Source organism: Pteropus alecto, unplaced genomic scaffold (assembly GCF_000325575.1).
Source record: "Pteropus alecto unplaced genomic scaffold, ASM32557v1 scaffold152, whole genome shotgun sequence".
Classification (NCBI taxonomy): domain Eukaryota; kingdom Metazoa; phylum Chordata; class Mammalia; order Chiroptera; family Pteropodidae; genus Pteropus; species Pteropus alecto.
The window spans coordinates 12397367-12419273 of record NW_006432227.1 but is presented as its reverse complement, the minus strand read 5'-3'; the positions used below and the strand labels follow the sequence as shown (position 1 = coordinate 12419273).

Below are 21907 nucleotides of genomic sequence, written 5' to 3'. Positions count from 1 at the left end.
ACACACTAAACTGGAGGAGGAGGAAGGCTCGATGCCGAAAACACACAGGGTGCAGACGTCATTATGGACGTAACTTTCAGGTGGAGCGTGTACGAGCTGGGCACGTTAGCACTGGGAGAGGGGTTTTCACAAGGAGAGAGTCGCAGGAAGCTCACTCTGACGTCTCTTCTCATCCTCCTCCTGGTGACATTTCCACACTGTCCTGGTTTGGGGAAGCCACACTTCTGATCCTAGCTCACCTGTTCTGGTTGGCTATGTGACTTGATAAACCACCAGCCACACAGGCTCCCTCTTCCCCATGAACTGCGTGAGGCTGGTGGCCAGACAACCCAGGCCTAGACAAAATGCACGGCCTGAGTGAGTGACCTTTGCCACGTAGATCCCAAGCACACGGCATGCTGAAAGTGATCGCAGCATTATCATAATATGAATTCTCCATGTACACCTTTAACAAGGCATACGAAACATTGGAAAAATTATGTCACTGGAATCATCTAAAATGAGGTCGATTACTTAACACTGCAGCGCTATGACATTTTTGAAAATATTGTTCTCCCCATAGGATTTTTTTCCATTCTTGATACCTATATCTTAAAAAATTATGTCCCCTGGACAACGATAATTATTCTTTGTGTTTAAAGTTGTACTGCCTTATAAGATTCTTCTCCCAAACCCAAACACAAAGCTCAGGGACTGAATGAGGATAAGAAAATCAGATTTTAGGGACAAACCACGAAGTTCACGACAATACATCCTTCTAGCATCCTGCTTTGGGGCTGGCTGTTTAGCATGGTTATAATGTTTCATGTTGAACCCTTACAGGTTATGGTACCTAGCTTAGTTATCCTAGTCACTCCTTATGTAGAACGAAAATCTCAGCAAATATCATACGCGACTGAGAAAAATAACACTTCTTTCATCAGAATTATGTTTGTAGTTATCATCTGAAGGATACTCAACAACTAGAGAATGACCTTATGTCTTCATTATTTCTTTCAGAAATTCAACGTCCAAACAGATATATGACCAGTATTAGTCACAGACTGAAGAGAACCCTTCTTAACGTGCTCATTTTTGCTTTGCGAAAGCAGCAGACCTAACCGATCTTTCCCTTTGTTACCTCCTAGTTGCTACTGTTCCACTTCATACACGGGAATTTTAAGGCACGATCTCTCCCAAATACAAAGCAACAAAAACGCCAACTCTCACCCCTCTTTTTTGGCTCTGATTTAGTTAATCAGTTACTTATCGAGGAGTAAAATATATTTCATTGCATAAGTCGCTGCCTGCACGAGACCTTGTCCCCGGTACTGAAGACTGCAAGGAGCAGTGAGTAACACTGAGCGAGCCCGCAGCTCGCTGCTGACTCCCGATAGTCACATCCAGGCTGTCGCATACAGGAACCCCAGACGACAGCAGCACAAATGAGGACCAGGACCCACGTTTCATCGGGGGATCATTTTGAGGGCTATTATCACAGTTGTGCTTGTTTTTGTTAAACTAGGAAAGAAAAAAGTCGAGAGTTAGGTTCACCAGCAAACGTAAACATTCTCACTTAACCCTGCATTTACTTCCTCTTTGCCTTTCTCTCGTGCTAAAATATCATGATATGGTAAACTCAAAATCCTGTTCCTTTCCTATGGAAATATTTAAAGACAAAAATGAACCAAATGCCATTCGGTACAATGTTAAGAATTATTAGTTAATTCACTCAAGAGGCATCTTCTAAAACCAACAGAGACTATCTCTAGCCAGGGGCTCTAAAATCATTCCGTCAGAAGCACATTAATCAGCCACCATGATAGAGAAACTCCTCAACTTATGAGATCTTCATTGTGCAAACCCCCATTTATTATTATTTTTATCATATACACAAACCCCTGAAAACAACCAACACATATTCATGAACACCTAAGGTTAGCTTAGCACTCACACCCATGTTAAGGGGTCTGGTAATAAAACGAAAGGCACTGATTTGTGATGCAGAAAATTTTCTGATTACAAGAACGTGATCAGATACAGAAAATCTATTTATCTGAACCCAAGCAGTAATTCCTGGAAAGAATGTCTTGTCTCTCTTTGAAAAGCTTAAGGGTAGACTTGGGGAGACATCGATGAAGATGTTTCCAGCCGGAACCAAGAATAATTTGATCACCTCAGAAAGAGTACAGTTAGCAGAAGGTCAGAGGTCAAGGGGAGGCTCTGATGCTTTGCTTTTGGTGACCTCTAACCCCCACCAACACCACTGCAAACTCTTAGAGGTCAGGGGTGGATCTGTCAGTCACATCTGTATTTCTGGGTCTTTGTACTACTCATTAAATGAATAAAGCAATCCCATTTATAACCTCATCCAGGAGCTAATTAGTTCTTTAAACCTCAAACTCGCAAATGAGTTGCTCTGCTACTAACAAAGCAAAATTTTTATTGCCATGGAAGACAAAAATAATTTATTTACCTGTTGGTGTTTTCGATGTTTCACCTTTCTTAAAGACCATAATATAACTTGTCATAATGTCATTAGCACCTACAGATTTCACAAGGCAATTCTCAAACAGTGCTGTCTCCTTCAACAGCAAAAATGGGAAATGGTCATTTCAGAGAGCAAACATAAACTCCATTACCACATAAACAATAAATCTGTTTTAATCCTAACAAAACTACATTATATAATGCTATGCAGACCAAACGTTCCTTCAAAGCTTCTTAAAGGATGACTTTTGATGCTTACTTTTTACCAAAACTGGCATCACAACTTTCTTGATAGAGACAAAAGGACGCTTCCCGATTTTTCATCTATTATTAACTCTGCCACTGAAAACAGTCAACATTGAGCTTTGTATTCAAAGGTAACCCCCAGGTAGACTCAAACATCCAAACGAGATGGTATAATTAATTACGCATATCAACTTTCGTTGATTGAAGTAAATTCTAAGTGAGGAACGTAAATGTACTTAGATATGAAAACGTGAAAGGCAGGATAGGGCAAGGATACTGAAAATGTAGCATCTGCCTGGCGATTTAGTATTTGACATGAAAGTTAATCTGAACAATTATTTTCTTTGGACTGTTTTAACTTGTAGATATTATATCATCGAAAATGTCGAAAGTTTCCTGTTTATTAGGAAACAAAGCAAAGAAAGACCTTAAGGATAAAATCTGGTGACATAATTCCTTTCCTTGGCGGTAAGAAAATTAATTCCATATTTTAGGTGTGATTTAAAAAGTTCTTAAGATTTTTAAGAAAACGTTTTAGTATAGCTCATTAATCTCACCAAAACAACCATTATGTCTATTGAGCTTCTCTGACACACCCAACACAATATCGTTCAAGTATAAGGTAGAAAGAGTTTATAATCTAGCAAAGGAGATAAAACTGCAAATTGTCAACAATAAAGTAAAGTATTAAGTTGTAAGCATCTATCGAGGAAGATGGGAATCCAGGCTGTTACAGCTCATGAGTCAATGCACGTAAAATACACCGTCAGTAGGCAATAAGGTTTAAAAGAAAAGAACTTTCCATAAAACTCAGTTTTTAAATGATTCTAAATCATTTAAAGTAAGAGCAATAGCACACCTACACATTAAAGGGAAAGTTCAAAAGCTAAAAAAGTCTATACTATTTTCCTTTCATAACAGAAGAAAATAAAGGAAAGGTATATTCCTGTGGCAGGTGTTCTAAAATTGAGCTAGAGCAGGTCAGGGAAAAATAGTTTCCCTCTGCTTTGCCACGTTCATCCTCCCCCTTCCCCAACGCAAAGGGTTAAAGTTTGAATCTGCTCCAAGAGAAAATTCTAGAAGGACAATGTCTCCCTGCTCCCCAAGAAACCACCCCGCACTTGGATCACTGCCACCTCCTGAGGGAGAGCCACCCTCCTTCTACTCCAGTTCCTCTCACTCTCTCTCTCCCAACCTCCCCTTCTGCTTCAGCCTCCCTCCTTTCTCATCCTAAAGCCTGAAGGAAAATCGCCTCTCATCCGAGCCTCACACAGACGTTCTCTTCCGGGTCATCACCTACTTTCTTGCCGTTCTGAGCATCATTTTGACACAAGCTACGGATGGCCCAGCAACACTTAGACTAAGGCAGGCCGAGGGAGCACTGCTCAGTCAGCAAAGGTTTCCCTGCCAAACACTGGGAGGAAAAAAAACACATGCTTGTTACATAATAATAACAAAGAACAGAAAACAAAAACGAAGGGGTTAATTCACTGAGTGAGGTAGAGCTAGAGCAGAAAACCGATTGCTTTCCTAATCCGAAAAATACACAGAGCAGAAAACAGCCATCTCCTCAAAGAAAATGTCAGGCAATTACAAGTAAAAGAACTATAGTTGAAGGCAATTTTTCTCCAAACTGTTATCCCCATTAGAGAATTACATTTCTCTCTCTTATTTTTTCCTTAAAGAAAATTAATTAAATGCAAAACAGTTTTAAGTCACAAAAGTTTGTCCTGCAGAAAGTTTCCCAGTGGTGAGCCGTCGATTTAGAGTTTATTTTTCCTAATTAGTTCTACTCAACTCTTCCAGAGATTAAATCTCATTAAAATCAGTTCGAAATTCTTACTTAAATATTAAAGTTTTATTCTAAAATATAGAAGCAAGCAATGCCTAAAGAACAGGAGAGCTCCTAGCCAGGACTGTGCGGCCGTGAAGAAAGTCAAAAGCTTCAAGCCACCTACTTACTGCCCATCCCTACAAACAACCAGCCATCGTGTCCGTTCTTGCCAATTGCGGGGGGGAGGGGCACCGCGCTGACCCCTAAATGTACCTTCAGATCTGTTGGGAACACGCCTCCTCCTTCTGTGCCAAAGTCCCATCCACGTGTCAAGAACCTGTTCACATACCCCTTCCTCCACGAACCCCTTCCTGAATCTTCGCTGAAATTGCATGGCTCATCCTTTGATTCTAATAGCTTTTATCCTGAATAATTACATTTTTAGAAATATAATTTGTGCTAGAATTCTTTTAAACAAGGGTTTTGAATATTGTGATGAGCACAGCATCTCACGTAATAAGTGCTCATTAAATACATATCACGTGATAAATTTTTAAACCACCTGAATTGTATACGGTAATGAGCCAAAAACTAACACCTCTATTAAGTAACATCTCTATTTTCTAACCCTCCTGAAGGTGTCACTTTTCATGCCATTGTTGTCCTCATTTTTGCTGGACATTGTTTTTAATTTGAGGCCACAGGTAGTGATAATGGTGTTTGGGGCTTGTGGAGAAGGAGTTATTGAGAAGTGCGAAAGGCAAATTCTAGCCCCTTCGGTAAGTGTCCCTTTTCCTAGTCTGTGCCCTAGTTAAACAGAGGATGTACACCTGCGTGTTCAGTAGTTCCACTCCCTCTATTCACCCAGACTGAAGTATGAGGTTTACAATGTGATCGACTCCCACATTTTTTCTCATACTGAAGTACACACGCAGGTGCTCTTTATTATCATTTTACTGAGTGATTATCAAATAGGATAGGATTGCAAACCATCATTTCATGAACTGAATTATTCATAAGAGTGAATTTCAATAGACTGAGCATCAACTTACCATTGCTCTGAGCCGTCAGCTAAGGCTCACGAACATTTTCCTGATGGGGAATTGTTGTGGCGATATTATTTGTGGTGTGCAAATGTCAAATTGGTAAAGCTCCACTATTAACAATGGATCTATACACGCCTGACGAGAGCTCTGTGCCTGCGACCCACAGGCTTAGATTTCTAAGGCTCTTTTTCCCTTTTCTCTGTGAAAAGAAACCCTTAGAATTCCAGTTACAAGGTTTACAGCATTTCAGTCTCGTGCCCTATAACATCTGATGTTTGGAGGTTAATAAAATGAGATTAATCCAGAGATACTACATATTGGTTCTTTTCTTTTCTCCTTTCAAGCACAATACGCTTAATGATGCAGTCTGCGCGGGACGGACCCGGATTCTGCAGACAGATGACCACGGGTGGAGGTTTGCTGCCACCCAGTGGCTGGAAGTGTAACTCACCCGCACCCACTGCCAGAAACGTAAGGAAACTTAAGGAAACGCAAAAACGGGCCCGTCTCCTGAGGACATCAAGCCTTATCGATAATTTATATTTACTGTCTCATATTTACAAAGAAGATAAAATAATGGAAAAATTATTGAGTGCCTTCATGGAAGACAAGCCAAAGCCTCCCTTTTTATAATTCTAAGCCATAAGAAACTTGCTATGTTCATTCACATGGTTTCCCTTTCAAAAACTCCCGGTTTAGAAACTTTGCCTACTACTGTATCATATGAACCAAACTAAATATGAAATAATTATAAAATACATCTCGCCGCACGAAAGATGGCACGTTGAACATGCAAAAATTTTTATATCAATCTCTGAAGAAGTAAAACATGCAAATATATATATTAATAGAGTGAATTCATTTTGAACGATTTTGAATGATCTTTAAGATCCTTAACCTCACTTAAACAATTCTAATACTAATGGTTTTTTAATATAGTTTATTATAAAAATAATACACATTTACTGTGGAAAACATAAAGATCAATATCACCATAATCTGAACACTATGGACATATATTCTTCATCTGACTTTTATGAGAAATGTTCTGGCTTCCATTTTCTTAAACAAAATTTTATATTTGTACATATGTATACATATACCTTTATTTTTAGTTTACAAGCTATTATGAAAATTTTCTCATATTGCTGGATACTCTTCGAAATCTAGCTTCATGGTTGCATATCATATTAACTAGATAAGCTTTATTCAGCCAATATTTTTATTTAACTATAAGATTGGTTCCAAATTTCCGCTATTATAAACAACACTATAATGAATATCTCTGTGTACACATTCTTGTATAGATCTTTTTATTTCAAAATAAATTGTTTTTTAAAGTTTGTACCTTGTGGTTCCCATGAGAAATTTATTTCATTTGTTTCATCTCTGCCTACAGATGAGAAACGGTACATTGCCATTACCACATGGCAGGGATAATTTGCGAGGCTTTGACAATGGTGAAGCTGAATGTTTTAAAAATATTTATTGGAGATTTGTAGGCTTTTTTTTTTTTTTTTTTTTTTTTTTTTGATTCGTTTTTCACGTCCCTCTTTTTTTTTTTTTACTTTTGTGAATCGTCTGTCACGTCCCTTCCTATTTTTCTCCTGGTAATTTTCTTTCTATTGATTTGTAATTGCTCTTTTTTAAAACTGAATAAAGATATAGCATACACACAGAAAAAGAACAGCTGATTCAATATTGCAGTCACACAAAGTAGAATTAAATACAAAAGCCTTAAAGATTTGGACCAAGACAAGAATTTTATTTTTATAAAAGGTATATAATCCATTGTAAGCTATAGAAGGTATGTGCTGAAAAACAGTATTGAAATAAAATAAGCAAAATCTGTTAGAAATACAGGCAACATTAACAGAAAAACTATAATAAAAGGATGCTCAGATCGAATGTTTCAAGAGAAATATATTAAACCTTATTCTCTCCAGACAACATTACTTTTTTATAGGCCGTAGATGGCTAACGAAATTAATCATGTATTAGAACACAAGAAAATTTGTTTTAAACTTGTTTAAACGAACCCATCCCGTTAAATGGAGGTAAATTGCAACGAGGATGGTGAAAAGTGATTTTGCCTGGCCCCACACCACTCCAAGTCCTACACGTCCTCGAGAGCCTCTCGCCTGCCTCAGGGGTATCCTCTGGTCTGGGGCCACATTCAAGGTGGGGCTGAGTGGGGTTAGTAATCAATGGTGCTAAACTCCAATTCTATCTGACAGTGACCCATTGGATACACAAAACTCATCCTGTCACCGGTGGACATGTGACTTCATCCTGGGGTCATTTCCATAATGCCTAAGTGTATAATTAGAATAGATACCCTTGCCAAATGGCAGAACCCTCCGTTTTCCAGGTATGGATTCTTCTGGAACACCGTCTCCCTATGAAAACAGAAGGCAGCACCGCCATCCTAGATGTGACAGATGCAGGAGGCAATCCCTACCACAAATCCTTTTAACTCTCCTGTTCCACCAGTACCTGTCTCAAGACAGATGATCTTACCTCAAGGCTCCTCCATCGTGGCACTATCGATATTTGGATCTGGAAAATTCTTGCACTGTGAAATGTTTAGCAGCATCCCTGGCCTCCAGCCATTAGATGCCAGTAACACACCCTCCTTAGTTGTGACAATGTCTCCAGACATTTCCAAATGTCCTCTGGGTGATAAAATTGTTCGAAGCACTGAATGACAAGAAGTAAGCTTAGTCAGGGGGCGACTCCATTTACAGCTGCTGTTCCAGACAGGACTTCTTGAATGAGAAAGAAGCACAATTCCTGTTGAGCCTCTGGATTTGGGAGGTGACAAAGCCCATATCTGAGTGCACCGCTCCGGCCATGTACACAGTAATACGTAAGGCTCCCAGCTTTGAATGGAACCCAGAGCAAGATACGGTTCCATGTGGCCCCAGTCCTCGGACCCTCTGACCCAGCTCGACATTTCTGGGGAAAATGGGATGCTGCATGGAGCCCAGAGAAGAAAACCATAGCAGAGGTCCCTTGCCCATTTCAGAAATGACTCTCTTCTTTTTTTTTTTAAACACTCCTGCTCGCTACTGAGCCCAGAAGAAACTCCAAGTGACCACAGTTCCCATCATGAGCTCACTGTTTTCTGATCCTACAAGTTGTAAATCTGGACTTTTGCAATGACTGCTTATGAGGCTGGTCCTGAAGTCACAGGAAGCCCACATCCTCAGAGCACCTACTCTGTCTACGGCCACCACTGTCTCAACCCAGTCCCGTGGCCCCTTGGAGAGAGAGAGGTCACTTTCGCCTCTCCTCCTGTGCATCGTGCGATGCTTCTTCTGGTTTGCTCCCGTCCCTACGGCCTCAAAGGTTTGGAATCTTGCAAGATCGTCTTTTCCAACTGCTTCACAGGACAGATTAGGAAACTGATACCTGGAGACGGTTACTCACTTCCCCCGAATGACAGCAGGTGGTGACTGGCAGGACGAGAACTCGGGTACAGAGTTGGTGTAAGATTCTCTAGTAAGAAGTGATTCTGTATCCTGCGTCAGCCCTTCCCTTAACATCTGTCATACTCAGAGAAAGAAAATGTATCAATCCATTGTATGTCGCATTATTAAACTTCTAGAAAAAGAGGAAGTGTTAACTCCATAATGCAAAACCTTCTCATCGGTCCAGCTGTTTTGTTTCTCTAGCCCTGGGGGGCTGCCCTAGCCTCTTAACTTGAATCTTTATTCAAGTCCAACTTAATCATAAGCACACTTTGTCCTAGACTTTTCTTAAAAACGGACATAAAAGAATACATTAGAATTAAAGATCATGTTTTGTGCAAGAAATTAAGGGTAAGCTACCTGGAGTTGTTGTTTTATCGGCAACCCTCCCTTTCTCCATCCCATCTACTTGCTCGTGGCCATGTAATGTAACAGTCACAGATTCTGGGGATTAGGAGTGAACATACTTGGGGGACCATTCTGTCTGACACCTTTTTTTTTTTTTTTTTTTTTTTTTTTTTGAAGGTATTAGTTCAGTTACAAAGAGTCAGTATCACCTGATGAAGTGACTTCATCATTGACGGAAAAAAAACATTTATAAGTTTCATACCAAATGTGCTTGGGTCTGATTATATAAAACTTCAAGGTGTTTTCCGAAAAGAGTGATAATATTAAAATTCAAATGCATTTTGCCTCAATTCCTTAATCTTGAACAAGTCACTAAGATATTTTTAGGCTTCTCCACAAGGTGGGGCTAGCCTCCAGGCAATTCTGTTGCTAAGGCTGGATGGATTGGTGTTTTGGAAACTTTTTATTACAAAGTGTCTCTCACCTTAGCTGTCTTGATAGGATGGCTCACTGTAACTCCAGGAATCATTAATTAAGGTAAAGGATAAATATCTCTAGCAAACAGCACTGTGTCAATTGGTTGCTTATGGTGATCACTTTAGTTACATCAATGTTGAATAACTATAGTGTATCCCTGAAACTAACATCATATTGTGCATTAGCTGTATTTTAATGAAAATCTTGTTCAACAATATTTCTAGCACCATTGGAGAAGCTGGAATTTCTCAGCCTCGGCTCGTTCGTGCAATGGTCTTTAAACCCTGGCTTACATCTACATCTCCCCAGTTCTCACTGGGAAAGCTGGTGTGAAGGGCATGGGGAGCACATCTCCTTCCACCTCTGTCCCCAGTGATGGGCACCAGCATGGTCTCGATCCCCTCGGGAGAAAATGCTGCCAAGAGTCGGAGGTCTTCAGAAGATTTCTGTGAGCTTGGGAGAAGCAGAAAATCTCCTCGGGTCTATTTAGATGATGGTCAAGGCAGACAGTGGGAAAACTTGAGGAAAACTCAGCAGCCTTCACTGAGCGAGCCCTGCGTGCCAAAAAAAAGCCTCTGCATGCCTCATCTCGCTGGAACCTCATAATAAGCCGACAAGGTAGCCCAATTCACCTCATCTTATAGAGAAGACTACAGCTTTAAGAAGCATCCCACTGTGGGTGGCCCAGCCGGAGGGCCCATCCCACTGTGGGTGACTGCAAGGCTTCTTACTTTGCTACCATACTGTGGTCAAGCAGACATGTGGGGCCCTCCTGAAAAAGCTGGGACCCACCTGGCTCAGTCTTGCCATGGAGTCCTCAACAAAGTATCAGAGTCCTGGGACCAAAAGTAGTTTTAAAAAAATATTCTAATTATTGCCTGCGCATCTCTGAGAATGTTCAAAGGGATTCAATTCATATCCCATCTCAACATTTCTCAAAAGCCCCTTGCCTCTGCCCTCCCGCCCCCTTCTCTCACAGCCCAGAGCTGTTCCAGGATTTCTCCAACGCAGACATTTCACATCTTTCCTCCCTCCCTCGCCCCTCTCCTCCTCCTTCCCCTCCCCTGGCTCCAGACACACACACACACACACCCCTTCGTCACTTCTAGGGCTCACTGCCAGAGACTGGCAGCTCCAAATTCTCCTTTGAGGGCAGAAAGGATCACCACAGATCACCCAGCCCGGGCCACATGGGAGTCAAACACATCTGGACCCATCTGGACATGTGACATGAGCTGGGGAAGTCCTCAGGGAGGGTGACTCATGAGAGTTGAAACTACCTTTGGATTTGGCGGGAGGGGTGTTCCTTTTCCCTTATTTTGGCCCATGGAGAAGAAAGATCCGCAGAAGACCGCACAGGATCTCAGGGGAGAACCCAGGGAGGGAAGAAGAGAAAGATGACGCTTTCAGGCCCTAAATTGTGGCTCAGGACTGAGTCTCGTGAGAAAAGGCCACACGTGAGCGCCACTGGGGATTGGGTGAGGGCTGGGGGGCAGCTGGTGCCGCCTGGCTGCTCGGGAGGAGAGGAGCGTGTCGAGCACAGTCACGCACAGCCACATCGGGGCTTCAGGAGTGGGGCAGCACCTGCCCGCCAGCCGGGCTCTAAGAACCAAGAGCGACGCCTCAGCACCGGACGCCAACACCTTTCACCACCGCTGTGATGGTGAATGTTATGCGTCGAGCTGGCTAGGCACTGAGCCCAGATATTTGGTCAAACGCTAGTCTAGATGTTGCTGTGAAGGTATTTCTTAAGCGAGATTAACATTTAAATCAGTAGACTCTGGGTAAAACAGATTACCCCCCGCAACGTGGGCCGGCCTCATCCAATCAATCGAAGGCCTTGAGAAAAAAGATGGAGGGATCCCGAGAAAGAGGGATTTCTGCCCCCGGCTGTCTTTGGACTACAGCTGCGGCACCAACTCTCCCCAGCGCTGCGTCTTCGGCGGGACTTACCAAGTTCTACAATTATGTGAGCCAGTTCCTTAAAATAAATTTCTCTTGGCGATAGATGATGGATGGATGGATGGATCGATCGATCGATTGATCTCCTTTTGGTTGTTTCTCGGGAGAATCCTGACGAATACAACTACTGTCACCTGGTCCCAACCACCAACCACGAGGATCTCGCTAGCCAACCTCCTGCAACCTCCAGCGTCTCCCCGTTTCACTGAGTACAAGGTGACATCTTCTAACCCCATCTGTGCAAACCTCCGCGCCCCCTTCGCCTCTCAGGCTCATTTCCTAGTGCTCTTCTCTCTGCCTCTCTCCAACCTTGGGCTGTGACGCCCACTGCCCCGCACCCCCGACCCCCGCCACACTATACACGCCTGACGACCCATAACCTTCTCTCTTCTTTTTTTATACAGCACGAATCATCTTCCAACATATAAATGAAATGTGCTTGTTCGGTATTATTGTGAGTTGCTTCCCTTGACCGGAACGTGAGCTTCACCAGGATGGGTTCTGGTTTCATTCACCGACGTAAGCCAGACGCCTGAAGCCTGACGCATGGCAGCCCCTCAACAGATGGGTGTGGAGTGAATGAACTTCTCTCCACGGCCCCCTTCCCAGCCACCTCCCCACGCAGCAACGTGCTTCTGAAGCACAGTTTCCACCCACCCCCTCCCACTGACTTCTTCATTCTCTCCTGAACGCACCCCGCACCCCGTCTGGGAGCCCCGTCTGGCGTTTGTCCCCTCGACTGCACGGAAAGAGCTCGTTGAAGGCGCCGGGACCTCCACGCGGCTCAATCCAATGGCAGCTCTGTCCTCATCTTCGCTGTCAGCTCCACCTGGCAGAGCTGATCCCATTTCTTGAAACGCTTTCTTCACTTGACCTGGCACACGCTCTCTCCCGACTCTGCTCCGACCCGCTGGCTTCTCCTCCTGTCACCTCCCAAGCCGCCGCAGGTCAAGCTGTCTCAGAGCGCAGGCTCCCCAGCTCCTGAAGGTTCTTCCCAGCCCCAGCCTTCAGCAGCCACTGCCAGTTCCTCATGCAGACGTCCATCAGGCATCGGACTCAGCTCTTCCCGAACCAGGTCCTAGTCCCCTCCGAGCTGGCTCCTCCCACAGGTCACCCCATCTCGAGGGAGGGCAGCTTGATCCTTCCAGGCGCTACGCTGCAGAGCCTTGAGTCATCCTTGACTCGGCTCTCTCCCACCTCCTCTCTCTTCCAATCCGTCCGCAAACCCCTCCGGCTCTGCTCCGGAACACATCCGGAATCTGACCGCTTCTTAGGTCAACGCTGCCACTCCCGCCGGAGAAAGCGTTACCCTGCCGAATCATGACCACAGCTACCAAACGCTTCTGCCTCCCCACAAACCAGAGTTATCCTTTCAGGGTGGAGGTCAAAGCATGTTCTTCCTACGTGGCTGCTCTTACCCCGTCTCCCACCTCTTCTCCTCCCCTCCAGGCACCCGACCTCCCTCGGCTATTCCAGCTCGCAAAGCCACAGGACCTTTGCATGTGACGTTCCCGCTCCCAGGAACCCTGTTGCCGGATACCCACATGGTTTTTTCAAGTCCTTCGGGACCCTGCTCTAATGCCCCTTTGTCAGCGAGGTGATTTCTGAGCGCCCCATAAAACAGCGAGTCCCAACCCCCAGCCGCTCTCCAGAGTTTCCAGCAACCCTGCTTCACTGATTTCTGCCCCCTGTGCCCCTCGGCAGCTGACACGGCCCGTGCCCCCCCAGAACGGGAGGAAAGGAGGGCGGAGTTCGGTCTGTGGTGCTCGCTGCTGGGATCCCACACCTGGAGCAGCACCTGGTTCACGGGAGGCACTCGACAAACACGTGGCGAGTGAAAATCCAGGCTCGGACATCGGTGGTCTAGGAAACACGCTTCTGAAGAAAACTCATGGCCTCTCTGGGGCCAGGATTGTGTCTTGTTCACATTTGGTCCTGGCACCCGGCACCATGCCTGGCTCAGAGTCGACCAAATAAACGTTTATGGACGATATTAATGCGTACACGGAGCCGAAGGTTAGTTACTCCCCACACCTCATCCTTCCAGGTGGCGGGACTTCAGGCAGGTGCAAAGGAGTGAGAGAAGCTGGCTTTCTGATTCGGAATTAGGAGAGAAGCTGAGCGTGCTGGGTCCCTCCTCTAACTGCTCCCCTGTGAGGCTGCCACCTGGCTGCTGTCACCCCTGCTGGAAGGGACAGTCAGAATGACTGCAGACAGAAGGCCATGTATTCCGATCAGCTTATCAACACTAACCGACAAATATTTTCACCTCCATCGGCCTGATGTCTTGATCTCTTCCATCCTTCTAAGTCAAGGAGGGGAAGGAGACAACTATGCGTCAGCCCCTCACTCTGGAACTCGCTCTATAGTTTCCTTCTTCCTCCGCCTCATCCACCCCCATCTTCCTCAGGCTTCTGGCTTCTGTAAAAACCACCTCCATCTCCCGATTTTCCAAGAAGGGCACATCTGGCGCGGGTTAGGCAATCCTTCCCAAACCTGGAAGGTTCTTGAATCGTCTCGGATGCTTCGTATAAAACAGATTCTCAAGCCTACTGCAAAGCCATTGAATCGGAGCCACGGTACAAAGGGCCCAGCTGATGCTGATGTGATCGCCAGCTCCAGGCCCAGGTCAAGGTCGGGGTCCCAGGATGACCAGCAGAGTGGGGTGCAGTGCCCAGCCCCCTACTAATCTGGATGAAGGTGAGGACAGCTTCCAAGAGTTTATTCTTCAGCCGAGCTCAGGAGCAGACGCAGCCCGCCAGGCGACTCCGCGCCCTCCCGGCTCCCATGCAATCCTGGAGTCTGAAGTTGCCAAACGGCTGGGCCAACGGCCCTCAAAATCTGAGGTCTCAGGAACCCTTTATGCTCTTGAAAATTATCAAGGACCCAAAGCCTATGTACGTGTGGGTTATAGCTATTACTATTTACTGCATTCGAAATTAAACCCGAGACGTGCGTGAAACACAAGGATACACAAGCACACATTCCATCAGCCACCACAGCAATGACACTGCCACGTGTCACAGCAGCCACCACAAAGCAACTCCACAGGCAAGATGTCTTAGGATAAGTATGAACACGGTTTTGACCTCAGACCCCCTGAAGGGATGTGCCCTGCCCTCCCCGCACGGGTTCTGGTCCATACACGAGAACTTCTGGGCTATGGGAATGGGCGGAGTCCCCAGCTCCCTGCAGGAAACTGAAGGACATGTGGCCAAACTCTGACATTATTTCCTGCCCTGATTGGAAGCAAAGGAAGGCCTCAAAAATGAAATCTACAAGGAAACCAGCCGAAGTTTTCTAGAAGCTGCAGCGCCACAACTACGCCAAGCCTGCCTCTTGTAGCATCAGAGGACCGGCGCCAAAGATGTCCAAACCTCGATCCCCAGAGCCTGTGAACATGTCGGGGCACGTGGCTAAGGGGAGTTAAGATAATCAGCTGACCTTAAAATAGGGAGAGGAGCCTGGATTATCCAGGGCGCTCGCTGTGATCCTGAGGGCCCCTACAAGTGATGACAGAGGCAGGAGAGGAGGTCAGAGAAAGAGACGCCACTACGGAAGCGCAATCAGAGAAATGCGACGTCGCTGGCGTTGACCCGGGCGTGAGTCAAGAACGCAGGCGCCTCTGGCAGCTGGAAAAGGCAAGGGGGCAGATTCTCGCCTGGGGCCCCCAGAAAGGTGCGCAGCCCTGCCAACGCCTTGCTCTTAGCCCCGAGACCCCTGTCGGACCCCTGCCCACTAGAACCGTTAGATCACAAACGTGCGGAGTTTTAAGCCACTAGGTTTGTGGTCGCTTGTTACGACAGCCGTGGGACATTAACTCACCTGTTAGAGCGGTAGAGTCTGTGCGCACTGCACCCAAGGGACGCCCCGAGGCGCCCTGAAGGAGGAAATGCCTTCCTGGGGGCACAGCTCGGCGGAAACGGGCCAAGCCACAAGCTCACGGCCCTGGCCGGCCGGCACAGGAGGCCACGAGAACCCTCAAATAATGACGACTTTGCCTGGAGAGAAACGAACACTGAGTGATGGAGTACATAAGGCTGTCGCATGCACGCCCCCGAGCGGCCACTAGGGGGCGAGCTTTAACCACGCGCTCGGTTCTCCACCCGGATTCGCAGCCTGAACCAGGTTTGATGAGAATTCGTGGCTTTGACAAACTAAAAACTACATGGGATAATCTGACAATTTAAGAACTTTCTAAACTTCAAAAGTTGAAAATTGTTTTTTTATATAAATACAATAATAAAAGGAGGGTAAATTTAAACCACAGAGAGTGTTACTTGTCCTTTAACTCTGGGTATTTTGTTAGCCCTGCTCCTTCAGCCTCTGAATCTTAAGAGGAAGGCATTTTTATTAGTGTTTGATGAGGCCTTTGGTTCTGTTTTGCTTTACTTTGGAAGGGCATGAGAGTATGCTGTGTAAACGAGGTGTTTTGATAACCAAAAATTATCTCCTAGAACTGCATTTCCCAAATGAAGCCAGGGCAGAAAGGGAGGCTGTGCATTCAAGCCCGGGGCTGGGGCGGCGGGGGAGGGGAGGGCATGCTGCCTGCAGGATGGGAGAAGCTAGGGCGCTGTCAGCCCACATCAAAACAAAAACAAAAACCGCCCAAAGCAACTTTACAGCTTCACACGAGATTCACAAAATAATTTACTGTCGAGCATACAATGGGATTCTACGTAGCCATTATAAATCGTGTTAAAGCATTTTTTATGAAATTGATATATGTTTGTAATATGTTGCAAAATGAAAATAAATTTTGTAAAAAAACATTTAATAAAAAATAAATTGCATGAACATGTATGTGGGAGACTATTGATAGTGATTATTTCTGAGACTGAGAGACTTAGAGATTGTTTTTATGATTTTTTTGCTTATCTATATTTCCCAGGTTTGTCTTATTTTTAATTTTTATTTTAATTACAAGCACTACTCTCTACTAGGCTTCTTCTAAGCACTTTATAAATATCAACTTAATCCTCAAAATGCCTATGAAGTCGCTACTATTATAATCCCCGTTTGTATAGATTAAAATATCGAAGCACAGAGAGTTCAAGTTACGTATTGGAAGTCACACAGCTAATGAGTGGGGTAGCCAGGACACAGCCTCAGGAAGTGTGGATCCAGATTCTTTGTTATTAACAAAACAAGAGCAAAAATAAAGAAAAAGCACAAAGGAAAAGATAGGAAGGAAGGAAGGAAGGAAGGAAGGAAGGAAGGAAGGATGAAGGTCAGGAGATCATCCTAAGGAAGGAAGGGAGGAAGGGAGGAAGGAAGGGAGGGAAACTGTGTGCCATAGGGAACAATGCCCATTTCTTTTTAAGGAAGGAAGGAAGGAAGGGAGGGAGGGAGGGAAACTGTGTGCCATAGGGAATAATGCCCATTTCTTTTTTAAAACTTTTTTAAATTGCTTAATATCTCTAAAACTGTATTATATAAGGATGTCTGTTTTTTTTTTAAAAAGAAAGAGAAGTATAAACTGAAAAATAGATAAGCATTGAAATGGTTAACCCCAAATAAAATACAACAATGTAGAAACATGCAAGTAAAGTGTCTTAAATACTTTAATTTTTCCCCACATACTTCACACTGGCTGTTCCCTTCTCAGAGCACAGTAGGTGTGGAGGGGCTGCGTTGACATCTCTACCCCACAAGCCTGGACTCTGCCTCTGTAAAGCATGCCTGGACCTGATAAATGTCATAATTTTTTTTTTAACTAAGTAAAAGAAAACTGAATTGTAAAAAAAGAAAAGAAAGAAAGGGGGTGGAGAAGGTGCAGAGCCCAAGCTCAAAGAATGACAAGCCTTAAATACTGGTTCAAACTCCCTAAGTTCGTCTTCTTCAAGACCGGGGGCTGCAGACGAATGAACGAAGTTCATGTCTGCAGCGAAAACAGACTGGCCAGTTCCATCGGATGCTGCTGTGCTTAGCGCTGGGGCGGGAAGAGGGGTGGAGAGTGGTTAGGGGAGAGGAAGGAAGGAAAGGGGGGAAGAGGAGGTGGAAGGGAAGGGAAGGGAACAGGAAGAAGCCTGGAAGAATGAGAGTGAGGAGCGGGGAGACGGAAGAAAAGAGAGGGCGTAATGCTGACTCCTCGTTTTTCTCACTCGCTGAGGAAGGAGACGCAAACACGTGTTGAAACTCATGAAGCCAAAATACCTATCGCTTTCTTTTCCTCTGTCTCTCTGCACAGACTTCAGGCCTAAATCCCCATTTGCAAAAGCAGTGACTGTGTCTTTATCCCTCGGAAACGAGGTCAGGATTAAATTTTGTAAAGAAGTTTGAGTGTCCTCCGTAACGAGCATTAAGCGAAAGCCTTTATTTCACCACAATATCCTCCAGTACACAAAGCAGGATTTAACAGACTTTTTTTAAAAAGAAATCTTAATACGAATAAAGCGGGTACCGCTTAGGAGATGGAGACCCGAGCCCCAAAGCTGCGAAGTGGTGTCACAGACTCACTTAGAATGAGACGAAGTTCATTTCCCCATCAGCTCACCTACTCATCTCCCTTCCAGGAAATGAAATAAGCTTAATTGTTTTAAAATAATATTGTTTGCGTCACTGCAAATGCCAAGGCTTGTTGAAAGGAGCTCTCTGCTCCACTGGACAGAATGCAGGTGGCCAGGTGCGCAGACACAGAAGGCAGGCTGAGCAGTAGCTGCTACTTGAGTGGCAAGAACATGAGTTGCTGAGTTGAGTGGAGCTGAACTGAGCCCCTCGGAACTGCTTAGAATTCTTCAAAATCCCAGCATTCTGCCTGAAATGACCGATCAACCTCATCTCCTCCCCCACAAGCATATTCATCCCACCGTGTCCCTCAGACCCCAACCAAAAACTCTGCCGAATTCCCAGATTGCCCACAAAATTGCACACAGCTCTTTTAAGAAATTCGGAGGCCTGAGATAAAGGTGAAGATGAAGGCAAGCCCACGACATCTCTTCAGGATCCTTGTATCACTGTTTTAAAAGATCATTTGCCCCTCATCGTTGCTTCTTAGCCTTTGATCAAAATGCATAAAAATTTTAAGCTAATTTCTCTGCATTTATTAATTTACTAGTGATGTGCTGGGCCCTGTTTTATTTCGCTATGGTGCCACCAGCCTAAAAACTTGATTTTTTAACCTATAAAAATGGGGATTGTAAAAGTCTATTTTTAAGAAACTCCACGGCAAGAATACATCTCATATGCACGATTCCCCTGCAGATGTGCAATCTTAAGAAGACCCACTAAGTTCTTGGCATTCCACTCTCTTCTAGTGTTATTCCCAATTCTAAAAGGAGATCGAGAAGGCAAGAATACATCATTAGCCATTTTTAAATCTTTATAATGAAATTTAAAATATCGGCTCACTGGGCATATATTTGCACACAATTACCAAGAATTCAAACTCTCAAGATGAAATGTAACCAGCCTCTCCGCTCCTGAACTGACTATCACCACGGAGGCTTCTAGGTGCTGACCCAGTTACAAACGCCTTCATTATCCCAGAAACACCAAAGTTCTTTTTTGAGAAGTGGCAATCTATTTCTGTCACTCATTAACACCCTCAAAGCACATAAAAGCTCATAAAGGGGCAATGGGAAATCACAAACACAGGGCATGATCGATGTCCTCAATGAACAGCCAGTGGGCACCCCCTTTTCTCTTTAGAGGCGCCTGTCTACACCTGCTTAGCTTTAAAATGGAGAATCTAGAATTCTAACAAAGATAAATTAGGCCCCAAAGTCAGGAAGTTAGAGAACAGATGTAATTATGATGCAGATGCTCCGATGCATTCAGAAATTAAGTTTAATACGCTGTATTTTTATTACTCTAAATTTTCTCTTTGAGCAGGCGGAACATATTTTAAAGGTAAAAAGTGACTAGGAGGAATTCCTTTTTTAAGTGTCTAGTTCTACACAGGCATGGGGAAAGGATACTGAATATTCAAGTCTTTTAAGATTAATTTTCTCAGCAAAAGAAAACTGAATATTCTACTCACTCTATTATTAATTGTAGAATGTAGATGACGTAGAATTTAGTCTCATGAAGAAACTATTCGGTCAATAAACACTTTTACTTGCCTAATAGTCTCAGCACGGGGCTACACATAAGCATAGGCATTTCCCCTAAGAGCATAGGGCACAACTGGGACTCTGGGACACAACACGGCGGCTCGCAAATGCAGCAGACCCCTCAGAGGTCAGAAGGCGGAGACGACTTCCAAACACACTGCAAGCATCCCCACTGTCAGCTTCTCTGCTCATCCCTCGTCTGGGGAAGGCCCAGCTCCATCTTCGAGCATCCCCCAGCCTCCACCCCCGCTTCCCCCCGAGTGCCTCCATCCTCCCTCCGCCCTTCACCGACCCGCCCGCCTGCCAGGCAGTGGACTTGCTCTAAGCCCTTCTCCTGGGTCGTTCTGGCTCTGCCCTCAAGTCTCATCTCCTATCTCTAGTGACTTAAGTGACGTTTGTTTGTTTGTCCTAAAGGCAATTTCCTTCCTCGAAAGGAATTCTGCCATAGAGATTGTTAATTATCTACATTGACCTGCCTGGAAAAGTACCGTCATCAGTTCTATAACAGCTGAAAAAGTAGCGTACATTAAAGAAATAGAGACCATTAAAATCACAACTTAAAAAAAAAAAAAGCAAAACAATTATACTAAGAAGAACAAAGACAAAAGAGTCAAATACTGTAGTAAAATGACTCATTACACACTGCAGATAAGAAAGGACACCTACCAGGCACACCTGTGTGAAGCCCACTGTGACACGGAAAATAAGGTTGCCCTGTTCCAGTGACCACATTCATCACCACGACTCTAGAGCACCCATGGGTCTGAGCCTCCACTTAGATGCCCGGGTGGAAAAGGAACTGTACCCCGCTTGGACAGCAGTGACCTCAACTTCACCGGGCTCTGCCATTTCGCCCCAAGTCAGCTGCTCACCTACCTTGTCTGTCTGCTGCGTGACCACATTTGCCTATAAATAACAGCCATCTACCTGAGTGGCTAACCATTCACTTCCTTAGGTTCACCTGGGACAGCTGCACAGGTTCACCGCCATCGTCAGCAGCATCTGTCCGTCACAGATGAGTGACAGCGGACCTGCATCAATGCAGGCAGACCGACCATGTTCCAGAAGTCCCCAGGTGCGAGCTTGTCACCAGACAGGACTCGAGGGACTGGTGGATGCCAGTGGGAGGCCCTGTCCCCCACGGATCTTCCCGGTGGTGTCAGGCCATGATAACCACAAGCATTTTGTGCCGAGGCGCTTTTCACTATAATTTGTTTAGAATTTTTCGGCAGTGTTTGCCATGCTTGTCTGGCCAATGAGGTGGTTATCTTTTAGCCTCAATTTTCTCATCTGTAAGCACCTACCTCACTGGGCTATAATTGGAATTAATTGAGATCATTTGTGCAAACCGTTTAGCATAGTGGATTAGTTTGCTCAGGTTGCCAAAACAAAATACCACAGACTGAGTGGCTTAAAGCACAGGAACTGATTTTCTCACAGTGAACAGTCTAGAAACCCAAGACCAAGGTGTCAGCAGGCTTGGTTTCTTCTATGGCCTCTCTCAGCTTGCGCGTGGCCCGTGTCCTCACAAGGTCGCCCCTCGGTCTCCGCGTGTCTGTGCCCCAATCTCCTCTTATAAGGATGCCGGTTAGATTGGATTAGGGCCCACATACTTGACCTCATTTGACCTTATACCTTTTTAGAGGCTCTATCTCCAAATACAGCCACATTCGAAGTTGCTGGGGTTAGGATTTCGACATCTAGATTTGGGAAAATGCAATTCAGCCCATAATATGTAGTGAGCCCTTCTGCTGTGACACTTATCAAAACCTGCCTCGATTCTTATCTAAACCTGTTGCATATACCGATGTCTTCTTAGCTAAATTCTACGTGCTGTGAGCCCACAGAAGGCCTTTTTCCTCCTCTCGGTGATGACCTTCAGGGCCCTGTCTGGTTGTCAGCCACACCTACAGCACCACCTCCTGCCTCCTTCCACCCCGGCCCCCTTTCCGCACCCGCCACGGGCCTCAGGTCTCCACAGGGGTGACCTCCTCTGGCGGAGGGCTCTGCTCCCTCGGCCCCTGATGTTCCCCAGTCCACACCCCGTCCCCAGCGTTT

The 21907-nt window shown here is 45.1% G+C and overlaps 1 protein-coding gene across 1 annotated transcript in view; it reads right to left on the bottom strand.

Annotated features, from left to right (window-relative positions):
• Positions 1 to 21907, bottom strand: part of DNAH5 (dynein axonemal heavy chain 5) — a 249328-nt gene that overhangs the window by 200047 nt on the left and 27374 nt on the right. The window contains exon 4 of the mRNA XM_025043546.1: positions 1312 to 1500. Within this exon, the coding sequence (XP_024899314.1) occupies positions 1312 to 1500 (189 nt within the window). The remainder of the gene's footprint in view (positions 1 to 1311; positions 1501 to 21907) is intronic.